Source organism: Patiria miniata, unplaced genomic scaffold, assembly GCF_015706575.1.
Source record: "Patiria miniata isolate m_02_andy unplaced genomic scaffold, ASM1570657v1 HiC_scaffold_4, whole genome shotgun sequence".
In the NCBI taxonomy this organism is placed as follows: Eukaryota; Metazoa; Echinodermata; class Asteroidea; order Valvatida; family Asterinidae; genus Patiria; species Patiria miniata.
In genome coordinates, this window is record NW_024037071.1 from 7,871,416 (window position 1) to 7,892,214 (window position 20,799).

General features: G+C 40.7%; 1 protein-coding gene across 1 annotated transcript; it reads left to right on the forward strand.

Moving 5' to 3' along the window:
- Positions 1-1,859: 1,859 nt before the first annotated feature.
- Positions 1,860-19,096, forward strand: LOC119740082 (E3 SUMO-protein ligase RanBP2-like). The gene is made up of 17 exons (XM_038215285.1): positions 1,860-2,118; positions 2,939-4,158; positions 4,783-4,848; positions 5,379-5,579; positions 6,192-6,277; positions 6,753-6,905; positions 7,969-8,169; positions 8,660-8,851; positions 9,364-9,579; positions 10,447-10,594; positions 11,468-11,653; positions 12,172-12,324; positions 12,779-15,364; positions 16,405-16,649; positions 17,140-17,319; positions 17,979-18,189; positions 18,653-19,096. Exons 2-17 carry the CDS (start codon positions 2,982-2,984, stop codon positions 18,670-18,672), a joined length of 6,021 nt encoding a protein of 2,006 aa, XP_038071213.1. The 5' UTR covers positions 1,860-2,118; positions 2,939-2,981; the 3' UTR covers positions 18,673-19,096.
- Positions 19,097-20,799: the final 1,703 nt, after the last annotated feature.

Here is a 20,799-nt window from a genome sequence, read left to right on the forward strand (position 1 = left end):
AGAGACTTCAGTCGAAATTCTTTTCTTTCTAGAAAGTTGAGAGTAGCCTTCAGGGTACAGAGTGCTTCTAATTTTTAAGCTCCAAAATATTATTATAGGAAGGAGGTTTTATGAATAAGTTTTAAGAAAATAGCCTCCCAAATATCCTCTCCAACAACCATTTCAATTCATGACAGAAAATGCCTGAACACATTTGATGTTGGTTTAGCAAACTGCAAGTAAAACAAGTGCACAGTCTCTTATTCTAATAAATCTGAAAATTTTTCTGGCTTTGTCTTGTAAAACTTGTCGCTGTTTTCAGTTGGAAGTAGACATTTGTAATTTATATTAATGTAGATTTTGAGGCATCCATGAATGAAATAATAGCTTACAAAAATCGAATTTAATCAACTCGAACTGGAAACGTGCTTTACTAGGATCAAGGGAACAGTTTTACAACCTGTCCTGGTTGCATCTTCAGATCACAATGTGTAACCTTGCGATAAATGGCTGACAATAAATGTTATACTTCTGCATAATGTTATCTGTAATATAATGTTATTCTTCAAAGGAAATAAAAAGGAACTTGAGACTACATACATGTACCTCCAATTTGCTTTTCCTGCATAATATTTACAAATACATGTGTACAAAAGTAGTTGCTGGATGCACAAGTTAGCAAAAGCAGCACACGTGTGAATATGTGCGCGCCGCGCCAGCGCAGCATGTGCTCTAGCCACGCGTACGCTGCTGTTATTACTTTTGACCAATCAGCACAGAGCCTGAAAGTTTACCTGGCCTTGGTGGCGCGCTTCCGGAACCCTTGAATGGGAAAATTAACTTGCAGAAAATCTACGCAATTTGCAATTGCTTTTGATGCATTGATTTCTTAAGAAAATCACCCTCGAAAAAGGCATCTGACGTGAAAGATAAATTTGTATCGTGTCGAAAATCGACCTCGCACTTCCGAAAATCTAAATTACATGTGGACGAGAGGAACTCGGTGTACTTGCACAAAGATGAACGTTTATGGGAAATCATTTTGTGGCGGTAATTGGGTGAAAACTAAAGCTTTAAATAGGAGACATATAAACATGTCTTTTAGGATGTACGTTTTAAAACAAAGAGAAGCTCGCTGATGGTGACCTTTTACTTTTAGGCTCCATTCATGAGATCCACAAATTGTTGGCGCAAAATGTGTACGGGTCCGGTGCCGTGCTCAAACCAGATTATGCACGAGGGTGCCCTATCCAATTAACCCCCATCCCACCGACATGCAGGACATGCGAGAAGGTAAACAAACAAAAAGAGTGCTTCCCCCCCCCCCCCGGCCATCCCACCTGTCCCAATATTTTTAAGTTCCAAAGATTATTAGAAAATGGAGGAACCTGGCGGGAAAAAACACGATATCTTGGGGGGGGGACGCATGGGCGTCGCGAGGGGGGGGCAAGGGGGGGCACTTGCCCCCCCCCTGGAAAAGCAAAAAAAAAAAAAAAAAAAAAGGAAGAAAAAAGAAAAAGAAAAAAAGAAAAAGAAAAAGAGGCGCGAAGACAAAGTGGTGTAAATTTCATGTGTTGGGGGGGGGGGGCAAAATTTCCCTGCCCCCCTCTAAAACTGATAAATCGAGAATGTGTTGAGAAATACAAGCATTTTTTGGCAAAAAAATTTTTTTGCCCCCCTCTAGAAAAAATCCTGGCGACGCCCATGGGACGGGTGGTTCCCATGAATCTCGGAATGTTGACTGGACATTCGCCGCTATGCGCATCATCATCCAGTTTGACTTCGCGCCGGTGCCGTGCAACTTGAAGCGTGGAGGACTGTGAAGCCAGTCTAGTATTTAATGGTATTGCGTGGCTGGGGATTTCCCCTGGCCACGCAATTACGTGCACGACATGGAAACGCCTATAGCCCAGGTTCAAAGTGCGTTTGCCTCCGTACATTATAGATAGGACGACCGGTGTGTCCGTGCAGGCACACAAACTAAGTTTTGTCATGTACTTGTACCATGCGTTACATACAAGTTACTACACATATAGCTCCATGATTGATTGTACCCTATCCTAGCCCGGCACGTGATGCATAACGATTTTTATACTGAATCGGTGTGGGACAGTTTCCCTTTCGATTGATTTTGAAAAGGTAAGATCGACTTTTTTAAACAGATCAGAATGTTATTTAAATGTTCGTCGTCTTTTCGGTAATCGTCGAGTTTAGGACATAAGGACCCTGTTCACAGAGAACGAAAAGGCACTTTGATGTTTTTGGACTTACAATTCCATGTAGTATTACTTTTAGCTGGAATTAAGCTCATCAGAAATTCAATCATCAGAAATTCACATTTAACAAAACATGTGAATTTCTGATGAGCGTGTTAAGCTGCACTGCAGTTACTCAAGCTAATAAATATGGATAACTTCGCCTACCTGAACATTTGACTACAATACAAGCAGGAAAAGGCACTTTATGTAATTGGAATCATCTAACTTAGTTCACTAATTCCATGTTGAATATCAGCTAGAATTTTGTGGAAAGAGGGCATCATGTGCACTAGATGAACTCTGCATATAACTTTTAACCTATGAAGCGGATGTTAGACGTCGACCTATATGTATGTGGTATGCTAGTATGTACATGGGGGAAGAGGATTATACTTATACTTTTGTTATAGATCGTGTGCTATTTCCACATTGTTATTATACTAAAACTAAAAGGTATGTGTAGGCCTATGATGGCAGGTGATAGGGATATGCAATATATTTCCTGAAATTTAAGACAGAAATGTAAAAAAAAAAATCCATTTGGGCCCCCTTCTGTTGGTTGCCCTCCCCCCCCCCCTCCCCCTTGGATCTGCCAGTGGGTGGATCGGAACAAGTTAGTCAAGTCAGTTATTGTCTGTATCAAACTTAAATGTGTCACATGGGTGATGCATGCATGGTCCTTTTTTTGTTTTTATTTCCAGGTATTTGTGTATTGTGACGGGGACTTTCCCATTTTGAAACACGATGGCAGATGTAGCAACCACTCAGTTAATAAGCATCAGTAAGACATCCCTTGTGTGCTCCATCTGCAATGGGAGATACAAGGAGCCCAAACTCTTGCTGTGCTTGCACAGCTTCTGTCAAAAATGCCTGGCTGAGAAGTTTAAACCTCAAACAGGTTTTTCTCAGCGACGTACGTGTATTGAGTGCCCCATCTGCGAAGAAGAAACTGACATCCCTGATAACAACGTTGCCAACCTGAAAACCAATTTTCACCTTGTTGGCTTGATTGAAGATGCCCGAGTCCAAGAGGAAGTGTTGCAAAATACTTCTCAAAGAAAGGCTTTGGTTTGTGAGGCTTGTGACCAAAAGAACAGAGCAGTGTCACGATGCCTTGACTGCAGCATGTTCCTTTGCAAGCACTGTCAGACAGCTCACCGCCGCATTCCTGCATGTTCGCAGCACAGAGTTGCTGCATTGGATGACCTGACTTGCGGCAAGAAAGCCCAGGCTGTCAAGAAGCAGCAAGGCCTGGCAGGATGCAGCAAACACCCTGGTTGCAGAGAGCGAAGCGGTATTTACTGTGAAACTTGCAAGGAGTTACTGTGCAAAGAGTGTGTAGCTCTTAAACTTGAAAGAAGCGGAACCAGGAATGTTCAAGATTGTCATCCGAACCATCAGTCCAGCAGAGTAGAATCCGCTGCTACCAAGAAGAGATCGGCAGTGAGACAAATGATATCCCAACTTGGGAATCAAAGACTATCCGAGTTCAAATCTGCTGCCCAAAGCATGGTGACCAAAGGCTCCGACTTTGACAATCACACTTTCCAACTAGAGCAACAGGTCAAGAGATTTGCCAACAAGGTCCGTGTGGACATTTGCGCAGAGGAAGCAAGTCTCCTCCAGACCATATCCAAAATACGTCGGGACCAAGCAAAAATCTTGGACAACTGTGGGGCAAAGATGAACACTGCGATCGAATGCATGCTTGATGCCACTGAAGCAGCGCAGGAGATTGTGGACAGTTCAGAAGATGGTGATTTCCTTATGTTGTGTCCTCTAATTGAAAAAGGCTTGGAGAGTCACATAAACATGAGGCCTGAAGATATTTTTCAAGGGTTACCCCACTGGACATTTGACGAAAACACATTGGGAACACTGGGATCATTGCGAGATTCTTCAGGCTACAGTTATGGACAAGGTATCTTTTGCTGTCAATTATCCCCATGCTTGAATTCATAACCTTTTATCTTTGAAGTGTAATCATGATATCAATTTCATTGAGGGCAATATTATATAATCAACGCCTCATCATATAGCTCGAGTAACTCCAGCTCCAATGCTCATTTTTTTTTCTGGCCTCTTAGAATCTAGTATCTACAACATAGTTTTAGCTCCCGCTCTAAACGTCGAATTCCTGATGAGCATTGGAAGCTGGAGTTACTCAAGCTTAGCCGCATCATATATTTGCTGCTTTATTGACAACTGTGCTACCTTGATAAATTTAGATGAATAGTACAAATTGTTTGGGGGAATTTTCATCATATGGGCTTATATTCAGGAGTCGGCCATATCAAATTGAAAGCAAGGTAAAATCTGAATTTTAAAAAACAATTGAAAGTGAGGCTAGTGTGGAACATATAGTCAGGCACCACTGATCCCATTCAACAGTTCACAATTTATATAATCCATTCAGGGAACATGACCTAAATGGCTCCTCGTGAATAAGGTCCATTTTTGTTGAACAAAACTTTTTTTGGAGCCATGCAATTTTATAAAAAGAATATTCTCTCCCAAACTTTTTTAACTGTTCTCTTTCATGCAGGGTCATCCTTTGCAGATGCATGTGCTCAGCCACGGCAAGTTCCATTTGGAGCATTTGGTTATTCAAGTACGTATAATGTTTAATTAACGGGGGGGGGGGGGGGGGGGGGGGAACCACCAATTTTTGTTTAACCTACAGATAACTATTGTGACTCAAGCTTCAAGTGGGAGAAGGGGCTTGCAACCCCATGCCATGCGCCCCCCCCCCCCTTAATTGTACGCCGCTGGGGGGTGGTGTGCAGACTAAATTTACTTACGCTGTTCATCGAAGTACGGTAGGTTTGCACTTTGATAATCATAATTCATTCTTACTTTCGAGATAAGCTTTTTGTCATTCCCTGAATTTATACTCTTCTCTAGATTTTCAGTACAGTTGAAGTCCCTCTTTACTTTTTCCTGTAGTTTTGCCATTTTTTTCACCCCTGTTTCATTTTCTACAAGTACAGGGTTATTTAGTGATTTATAAATAAATTAAATGCTACTTTCATTTCTGCATATGGCTGGTCATGTATCTGTCAAATTATTTTGAAGATTTATACATTTTCCATTTAATTGAGACCAAAAAGTTTTTTTTTTCCCACCTACTCTCTCTATCAGACTCTTGTCCAAGAAAAAAAAAATACAGCTCGTATTTTGGAGGAACGCAACACAGTGCACAAGTTCAACCAGCTGCGGTTACAGTGAAAGTTGCCTCTGAGGACTTCATGGAACAATTACCACCCCCACCTTCTAGAGATATCGGCAGTTCTCAACATGAGGAGTCAAGTGGGAACAAAGTTAAAACATTTGAACTACCTGGTGAAGAACTACACTTTCTGAGTTAAATTTCATTTTGTTGTACTAATACGTGGGAGTTAATTCACACATGAGTTTCTTTCTAAGCCGCCAAAAAGCGTCTGTGGGTATATACTGCATGGGTAGTCTCTGATAAGAGTAAATATTGGTAAAATTTTCCTTATAGATGTACAGGTCTTTCCTGACAAAGTATTGTTGGAACATACAGGATAAGTTTTTTAAAAAAAAAGGAAACCCAAATGGCAGGACCATATTTTAATGAAGTTCTGCATGTAGCACTTTCAAAATCTAGGATGTGAAAGCATAATTAATAAACTTTCTTTTAGCACACGAATCTTTCAAATCACTCATGAACTTTTCAAGTTACAGAATTTTAAACACAAACACCGTTTTAAGGTTTTGCCATGGATCACTAAAAAAGCTAAGTGTTCAGCAAAACGAAAACAATTCTCATTCATCCCCAACAGCAAGAGAATTGTTTTTGTGTTGCTGAAAGAACACTTACCTTTTTTGTGATCAAGTTCAATCTTAAATTGATAAACCTGATAGGCACGACGTGTGTTTTGATTTCTGTTTATATACTGGCTGAATAATTGTGTGCTTTTGTTTTTGTAGGAAACTCATTGCAGGCAAAAAAGAAATCCTTCACTTCCACTTTTGTGACAGCAGCTAAATTGGATCCCTCAGAAATGCCTGGACCAGTAAGTTGAATGTTTTGAAAACAAATCCCCATGTCTTTCTTCAACCATGTTTTTGTCAGTGTCTTTAGCCATTCCTGAAATTTGTATTTCATTAATGCTCTCAAGCATGAGTTTACATGAAGGTCTTAACAAACATTCAATGCTCCGAAGAAATGACATTATTTTTTTGTAATAGCATACTTGATTTCAGAAATGTCTGTACAAAATGAAGTTTGTTTAAACTTACCAAGCCTGTGCAGAAATAGTTCAACAATATCATTGGATCTCGCTCAAACTGCTATTGTGTAAATATCAACTTATTGTGGGACATTTTTAAATTGTCACTTTCAAAGATTACTAGAATTTTGTTTCCACCTGATATTGCTTTCTCAATAAATTAAGGCATCCTCATCATTGTGCTTTCATAATTACTTTGTCTTCTCAGACTGTCTTCGTTACTAAGCAGGAGTTTTACTCGCGGCATTTTTTAATGCAGGAGGATGACGAAGAGTTGATGTACAAGCAGAGAGCCCATATCTACCACTTTGCAAGAAAATTGGGCATCTGGAAGGAAAGAGGGATTGGTCATGTAAAATTACTTCGCCATAAAGATATTGGTGCCTTGCGACTAGTCATGCAACTGCAACAGGTAAGTCTGCATGTTTGTGCTTAAGAAACCAGAAAAATCAACACAATTAACAATTGCAATTACTGAATTGCAATATTTCATTTAACATTTATGCATAAATCTGTCGAAGCATGTCAATCTTATGTCGCATATTTGTTTGCATTTAAGTCATCAAAAGTACTTTCACGGTAATATGCACCATCTTGCTTACGGGGCAAATTTACACGCCTTGCGGTGAAGGCATCGTCAATCAAAAACGTTTGCACTTCAAGAGTAATGCGTCCATTCCAAAATGCACCGGCGTCGAGCAACACATGTTCTTTTTTTGCCCCTGGAACATATGGTGCATAATTACCGTGAACGTAAACAGATTAAGTACTTTCACGGTAATATGCGCCATCTCGCTCACAGGCTTTGTCAAGTATCTCACAACAAGATTTGTGATTTTAACGTAAATTGAATAAGCACTTTCATGGTCATATATGCTTTCTTGTTCAAAGGAAAAAAACAACATGCTTTGCTATAGATGCAGCGCATCTTGGCATGACTGCAAAATGACTAGGAAGTGCAAAAATGTGATGATGCATGCACAGCAACGAGTGTAAATTTGTCCCGAAAGCAAGATCGCGCATATTACATACATACTTTGTGACAGAAAAACATATACTTACAAAATATATGTAGCTGAAAGGGAAACGTATTTAATTATTGAAAGTCCGTGGCTGAACACGTACAAGGTTTATTTCGGAAATGCGACAATTCCTGAAGCTCACGCCAATGCTGTTGTTTTGAGTACATTCGGATTAAAATAAGTTGTGTGTAATGTGCGTGAACTAGTACACCCTCTCTTGTTTGCGTACAAAGCTAATACAGTCAACGTATTTTACAGGCATGTAATTTTTCGTTGGATCTGCTGATTTCCTCATTTTTCACTCTTCACTAATGCAATTACAAACTGAAAAATACTGTACAAAGTCTTGTGTGGTTCGGGATTTCCTTGGTTTTTTTTTCTAAATTCCCAGTTGCATGCCTGTATTTATCAGCTGTATATGAATACTTTATTAATGGCTGTTCCCTGTTGCAGGAATCAAAAATGGTTGCAAACCACAGCATCACCAGTGACCTGAAACTGAACCCTCTGAAGTCCTCAGACCGGTCATGGGTCTGGACCACCACCAAGTTCAAGTTCAAGACCTCAGAGCTTGCCAACGAGTTCAAGCGACATCTGGAGGAACTTCAGGCTGCCAGGAAATTGGAGGAGGAGGAAGAAAGAAAACAGCCACTTGTAAGACAATCCAAGATTATGTTGAAGCTGATAACTATGAAACATCTTATTTGATTTGTTCTTTTCAACAAAGTCAACTGAAGAAAGTGAGCATCCCAACTTCTGCTTTGAGGGTCATCCTCTTGGACATTGTGCTGTGGCACAATCTGCTAGAACAGAAAGCAGATTTTACAGTAGTCACTGTACTCTATGATGTTAAAATCATATATCCCATGGAAAATGGAACTGGGTCGGGAGAAATCCAGACGGGATCGCAGTTTCTTCTTCTCGGAAGAACCCGGATTCCCGGCAGGACAATATTCACAACCGGTACCCCAGCGGGATTTTATACTTTTTTTATCGGGAATTTTGGACATCATTTTTTTCTTTTCAAAATGTTTTGATACGTGAGAAATAATATATTTTTTTTGGGGGGGGGGGGGAGGGGGGTTGAATTCAGGCTATAATTAAATACATGTGGTTGCACATGTCATCATTCTCAAATGTGCAGGTATGGTCAAGTTTTCTTAACACCACAATACGAGAGGAGGATGAAGATTTGATGTACAAGCAGCAAGCTGCATTCTGCTGTTTTGCCAGACACCAAGGCGTCTGGAAGGTAATGGAAAAAGGGAACGGTGACGTCAAAATACTACGCCTCAAAGACAGTGGAAGCTTGCGACTGATCGTACAACACGAACAGGTAATATTTTGTTCAATCCTGCAGACTAATACTTCACAAATTATCATCAAAGCTATACAGGCAAATGTGTTTGCCGGATTATAGCATTGAACTCTGTAACCCTTAATTGTACTACGCTTATATGTATTGTGTACTGTATTAAATTATTCCAAACTGCAAACCAATCTTAATTAACACACAACAAAAGTGATTAGCCAGTGACTTCCCAAAATACCAGTGCTCATTCGAATATCAACAACAAGTTTCACAATGGCACCAGTGTTAATCAAAAATGTACAAAAATACACGTTTATAATAAAAGTAATTTTGGAAAAATGACACTTAAGTTGGCATGCGAAGTGTGGCATCAGGATAATGCACAAAATTTGAAAAACACGTTCATTCTGAAATGGACTAACATTACTTCACAGTTGAAAAAATATATTATCAGATCTATTAATATCCATTAGTGAAGATCATGGATCACAAATCAGTGTGTGAGAACGTTTACTCATGTAAAATTTTCATTGCAGGACTCAAAAATATGTTCGAGCCACTCAATTTCCGCCCACATGACGACAAACCTGAAGTCCTCTGACAGGTTGGTCTGGCGTTTCTTTGACTTATCACCATCAGCAGGGGAGGTTTCGTACTGGTACTTGTCAGTCAAGTTCAAAACCTCGGAGCTCGCCAAAGAGTTCAAGCGACGTCTGGAGGAACTCCAGGCTATCAGGAAAGTGGAGGAAGAGGTAGAGTTAAAACAGAGTGCAGTAAGACAAACCCAAGACAGTTAATTTGAGTGATTGATATGAAAAGTCTTAATTTTGGATTCTCATTAACATCCTCGACTATTGCATTTGCACCACCAACAACAAAAAAAGTATGCAATTTATAATCAAGTTGTCTGTGCGAATTTGACTATCCTTTAAGACCAATCCACAACACAAAGTGCACTAAGTTGTTTGACATCATGCTGGATAGAATGCTTAAGCAATGATATTTTTTTATTGTTGCTTTAAAGGACAGTATGATCACTGCCGTATGATGCAATAGCCTATCAAAAACACGATTTGTCAAACCTGTAATTTGAAGAAGAGTCAAAATGCAAATTTGTGATTGTGGTGCAGGCACAATTTACACTTGCTTTGCTTTCTGAAGTCACGTAGTGCATGAAGGCCATGAACTGGAGTGTGATGGCCTAGCAGTTAAGAACACCTGACTAACGTTCTGGTGTTTCAGAGGCAACAGTTACGTGGGTTCGAGCCCGCCGGCGGACACTTGTGCTCTTAAGCAAGGCACTTAACCATTATTGCTTCGTCCTTTGGATGGGACGTTAAGCCGTAGGTCCCGTGTGTTGTATAAATGCACGTAAACTTCGACCCAGTAAACACTTATCGCTAAGAGAAGGGGTTTGCCCCGGTGTTTCTGACCTCCTGTATAAACTCCCACGTGGAGTATTTAGGAGAGGAACCAACCAAGAACCAAGAACTGGCATTAGGCAATCTTTTTTTTTATTATTAAAATAAAAAACTCTCTAAATTTTAAGGGAAAAGTTTTTGGATGCATTTCCAATCTTGCTATTTCTTAATTTTGTTATTCTGTTTTGTTTATTTCAGGCTGCATTTGCCAAAAGTTACCAGAAAAGTTTTACATTTGGCAGTTCAAAGTCTTCAGACAGGTCGGGTACGTACAGCCATTTACAATTTGTTGCCGTGCTTTTTTGTACCATTAAAATCAAATCAAATAATCAACTCGGGCAGTTTTAGGTCCGAGTCTGTTTTTTCTTAATGGTTAATGCTAAAAAAAGTACTGATCGCCTGGCAATCTTGCCATTTGTCCTCTGAGGACTATAAAAGAGAAATTTGAAAATTGTTCCATTTTGGAAATTGCTATGCATTGGTTACTCATATTTGTTTTTATGCCACCCCAAACTGCCCTACCTTTAACTCCCTGTACCGCCCGAAACCACCGAAGCACTCAAAGGATGCATGGATTTTTTTAGTGAATACATGCAGTGTAATACAATGTAGTACATATACAGTTGCGGCATGGGTTAAAGGGCTTGCGAAGAAATAATTTGCACAGGATTGCAGCAGTAAGGCCTATATTCTGTTGGTTGTCAGAAAATCCGCCGGGTGGTTTCTCCATCGGTCAGAAATCTCCACTGGAAAGGATTCGAAGAACAAGGCGCATGAGAAAACCACAGACCTTATTGACTGCATTCACCTTTGGCCAGAATAAATCCTCCATTGGGTCTACAGCACTGCCAGAATTCAGCACCCTGAGCACAAGCAACAGTCACCCTTCAAGCATTTCCCCTCCCTCAACATTGAGCCAGCAGAAAGATAAAGGCAAACACTTCAGGATTTCAGTCTCTTTTATTGGGCAAGATACAGGGATGTATAAAAGTGTGTATCGCAAATGAAATGTTATCACTGTACTTTGCAAACTTTCTTGTGAGCTTGTTCAGTTGTCAACAACATTTAGTTTTGGCAGTGCTTCCAAACCCTCTGGGAGTCTGCAGAAAGAAAATAAACACATGCTTATAAGCACAGTCTTGTGCAAAATATCTTTTGCTTGCAAATTTTGAAACCTTTTGCAAAGGATGTATGATCTCAATGTGCTTCTGATGTTCAGATGATGTTCATGATGGTGATGAAGATGATGTGATCTTTATATCGGAGAAGACACCTACCCCTGATCAGCGGGCCCGGGCTGAAGCACTCCTCCTCCCACCTACCTTCTTCCTCTGTGAGGATGAGCCTCCATGTCCCGGCTGCCGGGGATGTGATCCTGAGGATCTAGCTGCAAGAGGAAAGAGTTGTAGGTTTTCATAGGTGTCTCTGACATCTTTTCCCTTAAGGACTCTTCACGCAGCGAGCGGACAATACAATTCTCCACATTTTCCAAATATGGGCATATTTTTTTTCAATGGGCCAATAAGGCCAAGCTTCTATGTAATCCTCACCCCTAATATACACCACAAGCCTGACTCCCATTGGCCAGACCCTAGCCACTCCGGAGTAAGAAGGGTTGAAAGACAGAAGCCAAGATGGCGCCTAATGCCTTTTGCAGTAATAGGAGATCTTAGTGGCCAACCCCTAAAGTGCCACCGATCCCTTTGTGTCAACCCCTCGTGCCGCCCAGAGCTCAGACAGGTTGTAAACAATCCCTGGCCATGTGAATGACCTATATCTTGTGCATGTACAGGCATGCCAGGGTTAGTGACCTATAAACACATGTGGTGATAAAATTCTCCACGTGGCCATTCCGTGTAAAGTTTTTGGGCTTGATGCATGCTTGATCCAGACAGACAGTGTAATATATGATTTTTCCCCTAGCACCCACATCTGTCAAGCCAGCAGCTGCCACTGTCTCGCATTCACAAGGTCCAGTGTTCAGCACAGCCTCAGTTCAGCAGACATTTGGTACTATCGCCAGAACAACTACTGCATCTGTCGCTAAGAAGACATCAACCACATGTGATACCCAAGGTATCGTAGTAAATACTTTCACAATGCATACGTTCATCAACTGGAGGGAAGCATGTCTCTATGGGGATCTAGCTCTATGTTGGGATGTTTGAAAACACAAGGCAGCCAAGTACTATTTCTTGTTAACACAAGTAATGGGAAATATGTCTGAATATGTCAAAGTGACATCAGTCAAAATATTGGGGAAACTACTAGGAGTAGGGAATTTTAAAAAATATTTGCAACTTTATAACAGGTGCATGAAATTCCTGTTTGACTTTAAGAGGTAAATTTTAGGGCCTAAGTGCATTTGAGGTTTTGTTCCCTCAATCTGCAAAGTTCTAACGTTTTGCTTTTATTAATTGGCATTTAGAGGGTTTATTTTGTCGGCTTTTTTTTCTTTTTGCTGTTTCTGGCTTCTAAACACTTAGTCTTGGTTGTATTTTTGATACTTTTTGTCCTTCCTCATAAACAGAGGGTAGCCAGCCCTCATCAACTATATTTGGTGCTAGTGGAGCATTGACTGTGACTAGTTTTGCTCATATCAAAACAGACAAACAAGGGACAATTTCTGAAGGGACCTCTCCGCAAATCGTTAGTTCAGCTTCATCAGGAGGCGATCTCAAATTTGGTGGAGGTAAAGGTTTCAAATTCGGCAGTTCTGATGGTGCCATCAAACTACCATTTAAATTTGGTGGATCTCTCGCATCGTCCAGTGCAACATCCCTCTCAGGAGCATTGAAATTTGGAGCTACACAGCCTTTCACAGCCCCTACCACCAAGTTTATGTTTGGGGGCGGCTTCCAGAAATGTGATTTTGGAGGAGCAGGTGACAAGGCTGCTGCACCGTTGACAGTAGTGCAGAACCCCAGCGCACTGACCCCTCAAAAAGCTGCAGTTCCTTTGACACCAGACAAACCATCACTGGGTTTCATCTTTGGGGCCAAGCCAGCTACATCCACACAAACTACTACCAAGGAGGAAACACCCATGGTCTTCTCTTTTGCAGACATGGCCAAGTCCAAGGGCTCGACATTCTCCTTTCAACTGGATGTCAATAAATCGCCTGAGGTGAATAATTCTGAGAAGTCACCCATCAAGCTTAGGTCCCCTGATATTGTCAGTTCGCCAGGCAATCACATCTATTTTGAGCCTATTGTTGAGCTGCCTGAATGCACTGACCTTAAGACAGGGGAAGAGAATGAGACAGTTAAATTCAGCCACCGAGCAAAGCTCTACCGCTTTGACAAAGACTCCTCTCAGTGGAAAGAGCGCGGACTTGGGGACATTAAGCTCCTATTCAATCCTGCCAACCTGAAATACCGCATTGTCATGCGTCGGGAACAGGTCTTGAAGGTGTGCGCCAACCACTATGTCACACCTGAACTCGATCTCCAGTCCAACGCCGGCCCAACAAAATCCTGGGTCTGGATGGCTATGGATGCTTCAGAGGAACAGGTCCAAATGGAACAGCTAGCTGTGAGGTTCAAAATAGAGGAGACAGCTCTAGAGTTCAAGAAGGCAGTAGATGCAGCCAAGCAGGATATTAAGAAAGAAGGGAAAGAACAAACCACAGAGGAGAAAGAACTGGAAATTGACAAAGAGAAGGAAAACAACTTAGAAATAGATGATGGGGGTCAAGCCACAAATGAAGAGGAAGGAGAAGAAGATCAAGGCAACAATGCTGAAATGAAGGCTTTTGTTGAACAGGAAGCTGATGTTAACAATGATGATTCCAAAAATGTAGATAATGATTGCAAAGCTGGTGTTGTTCATAATATTGTCCTGGCCTCTGCTTCCGCAGCAGTTCATGTAACTCCAGTCAAACCATCAGCGGGGTTTGTCTATGAGGACAAGCCAGCTACATCCACACAAACCACTACCAAAGAGGAAACACTCATGGGCTTCTCTTTTGCAGACATGGCCAAGTCCAAGGGCTCGACGTTCGCCTTTCATCTGGATGTCAATAAATCGCCTGAGGTGAATAATTCTGAGAAGTCACCCATCAAGCTTAGGTCCCCTGATATTGTCAGTTCGCCAGGCAATCACATCTATTTTGAGCCTATTGTTGAGCTGCCTGAATGCACTGACCTTAAGACAGGGGAAGAGAATGAGACAGTTAAATTCAGCCACCGAGCAAAGCTCTACCGCTTTGACAAAGACTCCTCTCAGTGGAAAGAGCGCGGACTTGGGGACATTAAGCTCCTATACAGTCCTGCCAACCTGAAATACCGCATTGTCATGCGCCGGGAACAGGTCTTGAAGGTGTGCGCCAACCACTATGTCACACCTGAACTCGATCTCCAGTGTTACGCTGGTTCAACAAAATCCTGGGTCTGGATGGCTATGGATGCCTCCGAGGATGAGGTCCAAATGGAACAGCTTGCCGTGAGGTTCAGAAGAGAAGAGACAACTCTTGAGTTCAAGAAGGCAGTAGATGCAGCCAAGGAGGACATTAAGAAAGAGGGGAAAGAACAGACAAAAGAGGAAGCAGGAAGAAATTGCAAGCAGAACGAAAACATCAAAGAGGAGGCTGGTGGTCATGCCACAAAGGAAGTCGATGGAGAAGAGGATCAAGATGACAGTGGTGTATCGAATATACAAGATGGACAGGAGGCTAAGGGGGATGTTGACAATGATGATGACGATGAGGATTATGAAGACGTTGATGATGACGATGAGGATTATGAAGACATTGATGATGAATATGATGATGAGGACGACATTGATGATGATGATGATAATGATGAGGATTATGAAGACGCTGAGGATGAATATGATGATGAGCATGACGTTAATGACGATGATGAAGACAAAGATGAACAAGTCCAAGACAAAGATGAACAAGTCCAAGACAAAGATGAACATGTCCAAGACAGAGATGAACAAGTCGAAAACAAAGATGAACAAGTCAAAGACAAAACTGAACAAGTCGAAGACAAAGATGAACAAGTCGAAGACAAAGATGAACAAGTCAAAGACAAAGATGAACAAGTCAAAGACAAAGGTGAACAAAATGAAGACAAAGATGACAAACAAGTGCAAGAGATATCAACTGAAGGTAAGGACAACGCCTTAAGGTATCGGGTTGTGCTTTCCCTGATCATAAGTGAACAGGCTTTAAACTTATTATTACTGGTCCTGCACTTTGGGGCTGTGCGGTGTATACCATATTTGTTCGGGCGACCAGATGTCTGCATAGCATTTTTTTTGGTGCAAATATTTGAAAATCTCGAGTGACCTCGAGGAGAGGATGGAAAATGTCCACATTGTTATTTTAATTGAATGGGTTGCTTGGTGTTATTGTTTGTCAAATGCAATACTTTAGCCTGCATGATTTAAGAGCTTCCAAGAGGAATAGGCTTATGAGCTTGTTTGCTTTGAAATCAGTCAAATATATCAGCCATTCCACGACCTGTTCATTATATTATTGTAATCAGTGGACGTCACCTGAGAACTGGATAAATAATTACAAGTAAAATGAAGGTAATTTCCTCTTTCCTTGACAATGACAGAAGAAGTTAATGTTATTTTTAAGAAAAGAGGGAAGTACCATCATTTACTAGAAAGGTATTAAACCTACACTTGAATTGCTTCAAGAAAAATGAAGATGCATTTTCAAAGTTTTCTCAAACAATAATCTACTGAGCTGAACTTTGACAGGTTAGTGTTTTCAATAGCCTGCTTCAAATTTATTGTTTTGCTGTTTCTGAAATCGGCAAATACCATTTTGTTGCAAATGGTGTCCATATAGTGGCATGGGTGGCTTGTGAGTAGAGTTGTGCGTTGGTTCTCTCCTGTGCCACGAGGGTTTTTCTCCGGGCCCTCCGGTTTTCCTCCCTCCGGACAAATCAAACACTTTCGATCTCAGGCTGGCTCCGTGGTCATATATGGGTCGATGTGGCCGGCAGCCATAGGCGCCTTTACGTGCCAGCGGCCCGACCACGTTGTAGCCGCGTCCTTCGCAATTCAGCATCCCAGCTGCCAGTAAGGATGATTAGCCTCCCAAATTATTATTATTATTATTATTATTATTATATAGAACCTTTAACTTGTAAGCGCAGTTGTTATATTATCTTTGTGTTTGGATTATCTGAGCAGGAGATTCTGACCTGCCCATTGTCGAATCCTGCGATCCAAACATCTCAAAGGCCTTCTCGGAGCTCCTGCGCAGCGCCAATGCCAGCCACGCCCAGAAGCCAAAGGTAGAAGAGGCGACGCCCACTTCTACAACAGATTCCATTAGCAAGGAAGTGGATGCAACAGCAGCGGGTAGCAAAGATGACAGTGTCTCCGAGGAGAGAGACGACATCCACTTTGAACCGGTGGCCCATCTACCAGAGCAGGTGGGATGTGTTATTTTGAACCACAGAATGTGTTAAATCAATGGAATCTTATCTCTTTGGCTAATTGGAGAGTTGCAACACAACCAGCCAAGTGTGGGAAAAAAATTAGAAGCGCATAAGTATGATTTGTTTGCATAGAGTGAATCGAAATGCTCATTTACTGATTGTGTATTTCAGTTTAAGGTGTTTAATGGACTTTTAAAAACCTACCTTCTTTTTGTTACTCTAGGTCAGAGTCAGTAATTAAAGAATTCAGTCAGAAGTTGACTGAGAAGTCAAACAATTGAGTGTTCAACAGGAATTGCTGGCTGAACGTGGCCTTTAGTGGGAGTATATTGTTCACTAATGAGAGAAGCCTGAGGGTTTTTCCAAGACCAGCCCAGGCTTTTCAAAGGCTTTAGCCCGACCAGCCTTTTTTGCTTTTACTGCAAACAGTTTTTGTGCAGAACCTGTTTGTCTTTCAAGTTCAGGGTCCTTTAAATTACCGTAGGTGGAGAAAGTTACCGGAGAGGAAGATGAGAGCCAGCTCTTCTGCTCAAGGGCCAAGCTGTACCGCTATGACAAGGCCACAACTCAGTGGAAGGACCGCGGTATCGGGGATATCAAGATTCTCCATAACACCCAGACGAAAAAGTACAGGATCATCATGAGGAGGGACCAGGTCTTAAGGGTGAGTCTAAATATCTTACAACAACCGTTTCCGATTTACAGTCCAGAGCATCACTGTATCAAATAGTATAAGGAGAGACTCACTGTGGAGCATGTTTTATTTAATCATTTAAATTGTAGACATTTCTATTTGCTAGACTCTTGTGATTCTGAATCTCTGCAACTGCTGATCTTTTGGTGTAGTCCCTCCTTACTGTTTAATTAAGTGTCAAACTTTTCACTAACCAGATAATTCTCACACTGCATTTAATCATTTTCCATTGACTATAGATGCTTTCATTCTAAGACGTACGTCAACTATCCATTTTTTTAATGTTCAATCTTTCCATATGAGTTGAGCTGAAAAGGGTGTACCAAATTTAACCTTTTGAGCATCTTGAAAGTGAGGCCCATCTGTCAATGGAGGCCAAAGTGGGTGCTTTCAAGAAGATTATCCAATCTTGTTACAATCTTTTTGCAGAAGTCCCCACGTACCGCAGTATATTAAAGCTAGTTAGCTTTGAATTTTGATTCCTGTAGTATACCCCTACCACCGCAATTGCTAAACCAAACTTGTCGGGGACAAGCTGCATTACTTGCATTAGGGGAACAAAATCCAAAGATAATCATTTTCAACTGATTCCAAAAATGTCAAGTTTTCATTGTGGTGTGCTTCCTTAGGTTTGTGCTAACCACTACATCACCAAGGAAATGAGTCTGGCACCTACCGGGGGGTCAGAGAACTCCCTGGTGTGGCAGGCCATGGACGCGGCGGACGGTGACCCACAGATGGAGCAGCTGGGCGTCCGGTTCAAACTGGCCGGAACCACCCAGCGCTTCAAGGCCGTCTTTGAAGAGTGCCAGGCGGAATTGAGAAAACAAACACAACAGAGTTAGTATTAGTCTGGCTTCAAGAATGGATTTGAATTTTGTCTTCCATAATCAACAGTTAGGGGTCGATTTCATGAAACACGTCATATTTTGCCAGGACTTAAGATGAGTCCCCACCCTAAGATTGATCCTAGCTAAAGATGCGTCCCAAGACCAATTTCACTAAATCCATCTTAAGTAAGACACATGAAAACTACCATTTTTGATGGCTGTTTCATGTTTGTTTTTACCGCTTGACAAAAAGACATTGAAAAGAAACGCTCAAAACCAACTTTATAGAACACAAACTTTTGCCAGAAAAATTAGTCTACTCAATAAAATATCACATGCATCTAGACAAGACACTATAGAGTTGTTCTTGCTCCTCATTTGATCGCTCTATATTTTAAAACTTCAACTACTGAGGTCTTGGCATATAATTAAATTTTGTAAATAAGCTATTTTGATTACATTTCTTCCCCCAGGGTGTCCTCAAACAGTTTAAAACTGGTTTCCTTTGGGGGCCCTGCATGCAGTACCGCATCCTTGGGTATGTGAGCTTGTCTAAATGGATAGATTATATTCTCATTAAAACATGTTTGTTAAATTGATTGAAATAAAGCTTTATATTGACATAACTGTAACTGATTTACATGCAAGTAGTTATAAAATCAAAATCAATGTGTCAAGTTCTTCAACATATAACAACACGCAGATGTTTTGACTAACCGTTGAGGATGAACTTGCACATTTTATTTTAAATTTATCTGTTTGTCTGGAATTTTTCCAAGTCATTAAATCTTATTTGTTTAAGAATAGTGTGTACTCAATTCTCGTGTGGTTTTAGAATTGCACGCCCAAGACTAATTTAATGTCACACCCATTTTCGGGGCCAACAATTAAAGAAATTTTGAACATTACACTCTCAATACTTTATATTTTATTTATCAATATTTTATATATTATTTTATATTTTATTTCCCAAACTCCTGTAACATTATCATCATCAGTTGACAAGGTTTAGCCCTCTGCTCTCCCCCTTGATTCAACCTTTCATACATCTGATCCCTTAAATTTTCATTAAAAGTCCATTTCTCCGTTACAAGAATCTTTAAGAGATGTTTCACGGACATTTACATGGGGCTTATATAGGACTAATCCTGTGAGGGTATTTTCACGTTTTTTTTAATGACCCTGGCCACTGAGGATTATCATTGGTTATACATAACGGGACACTGGGTCTATCTCCATGGGTAAACAAAGGACTTTCTTAAGGGTGTTTTCACGGACTCCTAATCTGTATTAATATGTTGAAATATCCATTAATTTATTAACTGTAATTTCAAGGGAAAATGGCTCTTTAACAAATTTTTAAGGGATGAAGATGTTCATAGTGTTTGTGGGCTTCAAACTTAACTTAGGGAACCAGACTACTTGAACATTTTTGTTTGTCTTGGTTTTTCCAGCATTTTCGAACACACAATTTCAAACATATCAGTGTAACAATATTTGATCTATTATACTAACCCCTCAAATAGTTCATTTCTGAAAATTACAGCAAAAGCCAATGATGTACATTCCCTTTAATATTCGAACATTGGAACTTAGATTTGGTGGATTTGTTTCGGCATTATTATTGCGGTAACAAGTTTTTTTTATGAATATAGATTTTTATATTGGTAAGAAGACTAATATTTGACAACATTTAATGATGCAAATTATAGACTAATCACAACTCTCATATCTTGCGTGTAAAGTGCAAGGGCGGATCCAGAACACAATTTTAGGGGGGGCCAAAAAAAATGTTGGTCCCCCAAAAAGTGGGTCCAAAAAATTACGGCGTGGGTTTCGGGGCCCGCTTAAGGGCCCCGAAAAATTTTTGGATTCTAGATGCTCTGTGGTGCGATCTGAGGCAATTTCTGACCACTTTAACCAATGTTTTTTTGAGGAAAAGATGGTGGTGTACTCATTGCCTGCCTTTATTGCGATGCCACATAAAAAAAAAAAAAATGGTTTCGTTTTGGGGGGGGGCCATGGCCCCCTTTGCCCCCCCCCCCCCCCTGGATCCGCCCTTGGTAAAGTGGCTGTCCACAAAATGTGGTATTTGACACACAAAATCACACGAATAAAATTACACCACAAACGTTTTTTCATCATCTTTGAGACGGTGTCATTATCAATAAAGACTCTTGAAATACGGAGTCGGGCATTGAACATGCCTGCAGATATGCAGGATAACTGGTCACGTGTAAGGGTAAGAGTCCATAAAAGGTAAAAGACACCAGATTTCATTGGAGTCCGAATTTCATGTGACAACGGCTTGGACTTTTCGAATAATTTTATTTGGTAGAAATAAATGGTATTCGGCTATTCGGTGGACGATTGAATATATTTGTTATGTTTGACACAACCCTGGCTGGGGACGAACGCTTTGTTTTCTTTAATTTCTATTTTCATCAAAAGTGTGATATTATAATATTTTGACCCTTGATTTAATGATCAGGACCACCCAACTCTCTTCTGCCTTATGCGTGTTGTGAAGTTAATAATATTACAAATTAATCAAACAAAGTAAGATTTGTTCCAACCATTACAGTTTAAATGTTACATTATGATAATGCAAAATGTAAAT